This window comes from Gekko japonicus, unplaced genomic scaffold, assembly GCF_001447785.1.
Source record: "Gekko japonicus isolate JY-2015 unplaced genomic scaffold, Gekko_japonicus_V1.1 scaffold1727, whole genome shotgun sequence".
NCBI lineage: Eukaryota > Metazoa > Chordata > Lepidosauria > Squamata > Gekkonidae > Gekko > Gekko japonicus.
In genome coordinates, this window is record NW_015161451.1 from 52,367 (window position 1) to 60,985 (window position 8,619).

The following is an 8,619-nucleotide window of genomic DNA, read 5'->3' on the forward strand; positions in this document are numbered from 1 at the left end:
GAAGCGTGGCTTGCATGGCTCGCAGTCGGAAGACGCAGGATGAAAGCAGCAGAGGAGGACAGGGCGGGGGGGGCGGCCTGGTCGGTCAATCAAAAAATCCCGACTGGGTTTGGAGTGGAGAAAAGAATTGGGAAGACCCCACATTCTGCAGCTTCATTAGCAAACGTAAACACTGTGGCTCCCATCGGGGCCTTCCTGAATTTAGGACATTTTTCCAGCCAGAACTTCCTCATTTGGTCAGTGAAGAGAGAAGTGCCTTTGTTAAAGGCCGCAGAGGTGGCTCCCAGAGGCTCCTGCCCGGGTCAGGAGAAGAAGAGTCCGCAGCCTTCGCAAAACCTTCTAAATACACCCCTGGGGAGCTGCAGAGAGGAGGAGGGCGAGTAAAGGCAACCGGTTCTGATTAAGCCGAGCTGAATATAATACTCCCCCCCCCCCGAGTTGCATGGGAGAACCGTGTCCTCCAATATACGATATCTCAGCTAATGGCATCCACCTCATAGCACTGATCCATACTGAAGGCACATTGGCTGTGAGAAGGTGTTTCACACCTAGACATTTGAAGGTATTTTCTTTATTTTGAATTTTACTCTGTTAAGGTGTAGTTTATGTTATATTTTAGCACAAGTTAATATTAGAAAACTTCTTTTCTTATTATTTATTTGTAGGCACACAATAGCGATATCATTTGACTTGTGTGCATCTTCATTTGACACAAGGCTAGATCCTTTTTCTTTTTTTTGACACAAGGCTAAATCCTTTTTTTTTTGCGGTGGCAAAAAAGGCCAATTCAGTCTTGGGTTGTATTAAAAGGGCCATAGCATCGAAATCGCAGGAGGTCATATAGCCCCTCTGTATGGACTGCCTTGGTCAGGCCGCACCTGGAGTCCTCCTGTGTGCAGTTCTGGAGGCCACACTTCAAAAAGGATGTGGGCAAAATCGAGAGGGTGCAGAAGAGAGCGACAAGGATGATGATCAGGGGTCTGAAGACCGAGCCCTATGAGGAAAGGCTATAAGGGCCTTGGGAATGTGTAGTTTGGAGAAGAGGGAGACTGAGGGGGGACAGGATTGCTCTCTGTAAATATTTGAAAGGCTGTCCTTTGGAGGAGGGCAAGGAGCAGTTCCAGTCGGGAGCGGAGGATAGGGCCCGAAGCAACAGGTTTAAATGACATGCAGAAAGGTATCAGCTGGATATTAGGAAAAACTTTTTCACAGTCAGAGTGGTTCAGAGGTGGAATCAGCTGCCTAGGGAGGTGGTGAGCTCCCCTTCATTGACAGCTTTCAAGAAGAGGCTGGACGAATATTTGTCAGAGATGCTTTAGGCTGGTCCTGCATTGGGCAGGGGGCTGGACTAGATGGTCTCTGTGACCCCTTCCCACTCTATGATTCTGTGATTCTCGTGTTTGAGCATAAAAAGGTGACCTTCAGGGGACCGCAACATAGTGCTGTTTTTCCTTCTGATCTCATCCCATGGGAAAGATCCACATGCACGAGTGGGGGGCTAATTGTCCCCTCCTGTGGCAGCCCTCCACCTCAAGGTGACCGTGGCATGGATCACTGTAGCCAGGTCATCGCGGTCGAGGAAGGAAACCAACTGCCGAATCAGCCTAGGATGATAAAATGCAGATCTGGCAGTGGATGCCACCTGGGCCTCCATAGTTAATGAGGGATCCAGGAGCACTCCCAAACTCCTAACCTCCGATGCTGGCACCAATGGCGCCCCATTGAAGGTCAGGAGAGGGAGCCCCAACCCCGGTCCACTCCGACTCAGGCACAGGACCTCCGCCTTCGCTGGGTTTAGTTTCAGCCGGCTCAGTCTGAGCCACCTAGCCACGGCCTGTAGTGCCCGGTTCAGATCTTCTGGGTCGGAGTCCGACCGGCCGCCCAACATCAGATAGAGCTGGGTGTCATCAGCATATTGATGACAACCCAGCCCATGACTCCTGGCAGTCTGGGCGAGGGGGCGCATGTAGATGTTAAACAACATCAGGGAAAGCACTGCCCTCTGAGGCACACCACATTCAAATGGGTGCCTCCGGGACTGCTGTTCCCCTATTAAAGAGCGAGCCCCTGAATCCCCACGTCGGCGAGGCAGTGGGTCAGCAACTGATGGTCGACCGTGTCAAACGCAGCCGACAGATCTAACAACAACAGTGCCGCCACACCGCCTCGATCCAGATGCCTCCGAAGGTCGTCAGTCAGGGCAACCAGCACTGTCTCCGTCCCGTGACCTGGGCGGAAGCCGGACTGGAATGGGTCCAGGACAGAAGCATCATCCAGAAAGCTCTGAAGCTGTGTCACCACCGCCCTCTCGATCAATTTGCCCAAATAGGCAAATGGCAGTTTACTGACACCATCTTGCTTGGCTCTGGCAAGTCAGCTTTGCTCATCTGAGCAGGGCCTTCTGTGGGTGTCACCCTGCAAATGGCCAAAATCAGCAACTGCCCATACGTGTGCATTCTCTGTTGTGGCCCTCTCCTGACAGAATGGCCTACACGATGGTGTTATTTGTTTTAAAAGTTTACGAGCTGCCGTCCTTCCTCACTGCAAAATACCAGAGATGTTTGGCAAAGCCACAACCTCTCCCCTCCCCTCCCCTCCCATCAAGCTGATGGGAGCAGTGCCAAGCAGAGAATGTGGTGCTCCGTAGCTTCTGTCTGACCTTGGATGATGCCTTGGACTGTGGGGTGCCGAAATCATGCCTGCAGCTTCCCAGCTGACTCCTAAGGACAGGCGGGGGTGACTGTACATGGCATCCTGCACCCCTGCCCTGTGCTGCCCCAGCCCCGCCCTGGCACCAGGAAACAATTGTCATAATTAAAAGGGAAGAACTTTGCGGGAGAAGAAATACCCTCGACATTCAGTAGGTCCACTTACGAAGGACTGTGTTGGAGTGAGTTGGGTCACCAATAAGGAGACAAGGAGCCAATCGTTGATGCCAGGATAGATGATGATCCCCCCGCAGATGTAACATGGCCGCGGCCACTGCCATGCATTTCGTGAAAACATGAGGTGCAGTGGGGAGACCGAAGGGCAGGACACGATCCTGATAATGGGAGTCGCCTATTGAAAACCGTAGGTACCGGTGATGTCGCAAACAAATAGTGATGTGAAAGTGGGCATCCTGGAGGTCTGCAGAGGCCAGGCAGGCCGGGCCTGGCAGTAGTGGCATTCAGAACCAGGTGGAGCATCCATGACCGGTTGAGTTCGCCAAGATCCATGACCGGCCTCTTTCCACCATCGCACTTGGGAACAAGAAAGCAGCAGGACTAGAAGCCTCGGCAGTGGGCTGACGGGGGTTCGGGTTCGATGGCTCCCTTTGCCAGCCAGGCTTTGCCAGCCTCGTCCTGCAGTACAGGGGAAGGAGGAGTGGGCAGGAAGTGTGGAGTTGGAGGAAGAGAAGTGAACTCTATGGTATACCCCACCCAGATTAGGGTGAGGACCCAGGAGCCTGTGGTGACGTTGTCCCACGCTGAGGAAAAACGGGAGAAGTCAGGTGCCCACAGGAGGAGCTGGGGTGGTGGTGTGTGTGACAGAAGCTCCCCGAGGGGAAAGGAATCAAACAGAAAGGTTGCTGGACTGGTCAGGGCATTTGTCTGAGGCAGGTTTCCCCTTTGCCGACGTAGAAGGCTTTTGCTGGAAGGTTTCTTCTCCCAGGAATCAGCAGAGAAAGAGGGTTTCAACTGAGAGTAGCGGGCGGAGGAAGGCCTCCAGGATGGCTGCTTCGGGTAGATCCGGGATATCGACGGAGTCACACCGAGATTCTGTGCCTGCTTACACCTGTCATTGACCATCTTCAAGGCCTCACCAGTCATGGCATGGAAAAGCTTCAACTTTGGCCTTCACACTGGGCAACAGGCATGATGACGGAGGGCAAGGGGTGTGGCCAAAGTGTGAGAGGAGGAAGTGATGGCATGCTTAATGCCGCTGACCTGCTGTTTGGACACTCTGGAGGCCTCTGCAATAAGAGCCGCTGCAGTAGCTTGATCAGCTGGAGTAAATTTGGGAACCAGCGGGATGAGCTGATTGACCAGATGGTAGGAATAGGCAGGAAGGTAGGAGAGGGAGTTATAAATCTTGGCTGTCAAAGATGCCAGAGAGTAGATCTTTCTCCCAAAGTTGTCAAGTTTCCGACCCTCACGGTCAGGTGGAGCCGATTGCTTAGCCTGATGGGTGGTGGAGGAGGTCTGAATGATGACTGAGTTAGGAACAGGGTGTGTAAAGAGGAATTTGGCATTAGGTTGCTGGACCCTATAGAGGGCTTCCAAACGCTTGGAAACAAGAGGAGCAGAGACAGACTTGTCCCAAGCTTCTTTCAGGCCATCTAGGTGAACAGGTAGCAACTGAGGGGATGTCAGACTGTACCAGCTTATGAAACAAGTCTGTCAGACAGGGGGTTTCTGAGGAGACCTGAAACTGCAGGGCTTTGACCATGCAATGGATAAGCTCTAAGTAGGACTTGGAACCCTCAGAAGGAGATAGCGAGCCCTGAGGAGCAACCGTCAGATCCAGGGAAACATCTGGCAGGGTTACAGATTCAGAGTCAGAGTCATCGGAGGGTACGTCTGACGGTCCTAGTGGGCAGAGGAGACAGAGGAGCTGGTGGTGGAGGAGGCAAATGTATTATTGGGGTGTCTGTAGGCAATGGTACTGAAGGGTGTGGAGGTTGAGAAGGTGGGGGAGCAGGTGGGGAAATGCTCTGTGGACGTGCTGATCTGCGGCGTACACCAGAAGGGCGTCAGGATCGAGACTGAGAGCAGGGTTGATGTTGAGCAGACGAACGGTCTGGATGATAAGACGACCGAGACCTGGAGCAATCCCTCGAGTACTGAGGTTGGGACCGACAACAACTTGGGGTCCGAGACTCTAAGGAGTAATGATCTCGGCTTTGATGTTAAAAAGGAGACCAGGAACGATAAGAGTGGCATTGGTCCATCGAGTGTGAACTCCAGGAACCAGAGTGGTATTGGTACCGAGGGGCAGTCCAGTGATGATCGGGTGGTCATGCAGCCAGGCATGTTCAAAGAGTCGTCGCTGTCCAGATGAAAGACGAACTGGGGAAGACGAGATGGCACCAAAGGGAGATGGGATGGGTCCGAAATAACTACCTGGTTCGGAGGAAGTTGGGAAGAAGCCATGGTGGTTGACTCCGAAGGAGGAGATTGCAGAAGAGACATTTGCCTGGGTCATGGCCGATGAGGTGAATGGCTGTACCACTGGAGTGGCCGTGGAAAGACCCAAAATGACCAGAAGACGAAAAACACGAAGGAGTAGAAGAAGGACGATGAAGAAGCAAACAACCGAGGAGAGGAAGCACAGAGGTCCGGTTTGAGCAGCAGTCAAAGAGGAACTGAGCGGGATGTGCCTTCTCCGCAGCTCCGAGCACACGCAGAGCACGCCCGCTCCCCAGAACCTAAGGAGAAAGTGCGCCACGACGACCAAAAGAAGCTCTATAATCTTCCGAGGCTCAGGTCCTGTGCAGGCCCAGTAGCCGTGTGTGGGACTGCACAGAGACCACGAAGAAGATCGGCGAGCTTTGAGTCCAGGAACACCTTAGAGAGAGACCAGTGAGATTTTGGGGGCAGGAGCTTTCGACAGTCGAAGCTCCCTTCGTCAGATATCTGGAAAATTTTGTTGGTCTCTAAGGTATTACTGGGCTTCAGTCTAGCTGGACTGCTCACAGAACGCTTCAGTTGACTCATCAGTGGGGGCCAGTTCCTTAGGTGGTGCCACAAATCATGGGCATGTTTGCTTGTTTGCTTTTTGAGGCAATTTTGGTTCTGTGGAATTTTTATGGTAAGGAATGTAAAAAGAACCACCTTTTCTTCTAACTGCAGCTCGTAACTTACAGTTTAACACACAAAAGGCCCCACTATACTTTGCCAGTAGCAAAGTTTTGGCAATACGCATTTATTTCCCCTTTAACCATTACCCAGTTGTTTCATTAAGAGAGGTGAGTAATCAACTGCAGCTTGTTTGTTTGGCTGAGAGCAGAAAATATAACACCGTAGAGATATACGCAGAAACCAAACAGGGTGCAAGGGTGTGTGGAAGAGAGGGGGGGTGTCAAATGTTCCCTGGAAATCAAAGCCCCCCCCCCCCGGGCCCCGTCTCCTTCCCTGCCCTTCAAACGGCCGATCTGCACACAAGGAAATCAGAGACTTACGTTGATCATGGAGGTGCAAGTGCTGGTGGAGCCTCCATTCACACACGCCAGCAAGGGGAGGAGGCTGGCCCCGGCAAAGGCTTTGCTCATGTCGCTGCACTTGGCCAGCTCCTGGTCAGAGACGGTGCACCAGCGCAGCAGGCTCAGTGCGAGGCCTGGAGAGGAAGAGCAGCAAAGCAGCCGTGTGAGGGATGCGCTCCCCAGGCACCGGCCGGAGGGGCAGCACGCAAGGACCGAGGGATCGGGGCCTCCGGATGTGGCTCCACGACGTACAACTCCCCCAAGCGGCGCTGAGTTCTGCTTTTGTGCCCAGCTGGCAGGCTCCTTGGGAAGGCCTTTGTTTGGCCCAGGTGGATCCACTTGGGGGCGCTCTAGCCGCAAAACATGCTCTCCTGGCCGGCACCTCCAAACCACCGACCTGTTCCCAGTGTGTGTCCTCAAAGAACCACCAAGGCCTGCCGCACCCCCTCCCTTCCTTGGACAGCCAGCTCTGCATCTGGCCACAGGAGAGGTTTGAGCCTGGCAGCCGGAGGCTGGGCGGAGGGCATGAGGATCGAGCTCAGCCCCCGGGGCAGGGCAGGGCAGCCGGGTGGACCCCTCTTCTGCAGCAGGGGGGGAAGGCGAGAAGGGCAGAGGCAGCCTGGGAGAACAGGAGCGAGTAGGGGTGGCGGCTGGACTTGGCCCAGGAAACCTGGGGCGGGGGGGCGGGGGGGCTGAGTCATGCTTCACAAGAGCATTCACAGGCCACCGGGGTGCATTGCCCACCCTCTCCCCGCAGCTTCCGTGTGGTGGTGAGGATCTATGACTCTATGAGGCACGTGCCTCCCCCCCCCTCCCACGGTGGCAGCTGGCCTGGCATTCTTGTGCTGCCCCCTCCCTGACTGGTCAGGCATCTCCTGTCACCTTCACAAGAAATATCTGGACGGTGACTAGGTGATAAAGCAGCCTGGCAAAACTTATTCATGCCAAAAGCAGCTGGGAACCGGGCCCCTGTGGTGTTCCCAGGGCTCCTATTCCAGGAGGAGGAGGAGGAGGAGGCATGGAGCAGGGCCCATGTGCAAAGTTCTCTCCTACTCATATTTGCGAAACACACCGTCTGAACCCCAGACCAAATGAAGGTGGTGAAGGCAACACATGCTTGCTTTATGGAGGTCAAGAACTGAAGTTGCCATTTCACAAAGAGCGTTCTTGGTAGCCTCTGCCCAGATGTGGGCCTAGAAGAGTCCAGACCCCTGAGGAGAGCCATGATGCGCCTTGTGGCTCCCGTTCCCTCCCCCACCACCACCCAAGAGATGGAGTGAAACTGATGAGTCCAACCCTCTCCCCACCCCATCCTATAACAGCAGCCAGCAAAGGGGGCAACGAGTGTCCGCTGGCACCAAAACACACCCAAGGAAAGCAGCCGACGCGAAACAGCAAACCACCCACAAACACCGCCCTGGAAGCCAACCCCCCCAGCCATAAATCAGACGACAGGGACGGGCTCTCCCGGCCCTAACCTCCCTCCACGTCTCCAGCCAAAGGTGCAGGAGGCCAGTTCATCTGCTCCTGCTCTGGAGCGGAGAGACAGGACGGCTCTCAGTGCATTTGGGACCTACCGGGAGGGAAGCAGAGCAGAAGGGCCCAAGCAGGTACGAAGGGCTGCATGGCAGTGGCACCTCTCCTTCCCTCCCTCTCTCCGGCTGTCACGGGGAAGGAATGTGGGCTCTGTGGCGGGGCCGGGCGGGCGTCTCAGGCAGTGCCTCGCCAGACCACTCCTCCCTGGAAGCCCGGCTGGCCAAAGGAGCCACTGCCTGTCTGTCTGTCTGTCTGTCTGTCTCCACGTCGGCCAGGGGGCGGGGCGGGGCGGGGCGGGGGAAGCCTTCGTCTCTGTCCACCTTGGCAGGAAACCGAACCTCTGGGAGAAGTCCAGAAGTGGCTGGAGGGAGTCGGGGAGCTCGTCGCCGCGTCACTTCACCACCACCACCACCACCTAGTGGCTGAGAGTCCAGAAGCACACCAAGACATCACCCAAGAGCGCCCTTGCTCCAGGCTCCTTCAAGGGGCCTGATGGAAGGGGGGGGGGGAGAGAAGAAGAAGGAGGAGGAGGAGGAGGAGGAGGAGGAGGAGATTGGATTTATCCCCCATGGCCCTGCACTACCCAGAGGAGTCTCAGAGCGGCTTACAGACTCCTCTCCCTTCCCCTCCCCACCACAGACAGACACCCCCTGTGAGGTAGGTGAGGCTGAGAGAGCTCTCTCAAGGACTGCCCTCGAGAGAACAGCTCTTGTCAGAACCACGGCTTGCCCAAGGTCATCCAGCCAGGTGCGAGTGGAGGCGTGGGGGAATCAAACCCGGCTCTCCCAGATCAGAGTCCTCTGCGCACTCCTGACCACGACACCAAACTGGCTCACCCACCTCTGCTTTTAAGGCCTCCTGCGTAGCCTGCTCGACAGGCCCCCCCCCCCCCACAAACG

General features: G+C 55.3%; 1 protein-coding gene across 1 annotated transcript in view; it reads right to left on the reverse strand.

Annotated features, from left to right (window-relative positions):
* The window catches only part of LOC107125635 (melanotransferrin-like), a 44,557-nt gene extending 36,684 nt beyond the window's left edge, over positions 1 to 7,873 (reverse strand). Inside the window, exons 1-2 of the mRNA XM_015429073.1 lie at positions 7,762 to 7,873; positions 6,164 to 6,318 (exon numbers count right to left, since the gene is read on the reverse strand). Of these exons, the coding sequence (XP_015284559.1) occupies positions 6,164 to 6,318; positions 7,762 to 7,810 (204 nt within the window). The 5' untranslated portion in view covers positions 7,811 to 7,873. The remainder of the gene's footprint in view (positions 1 to 6,163; positions 6,319 to 7,761) is intronic.
* Positions 7,874 to 8,619: the final 746 nt, after the last annotated feature.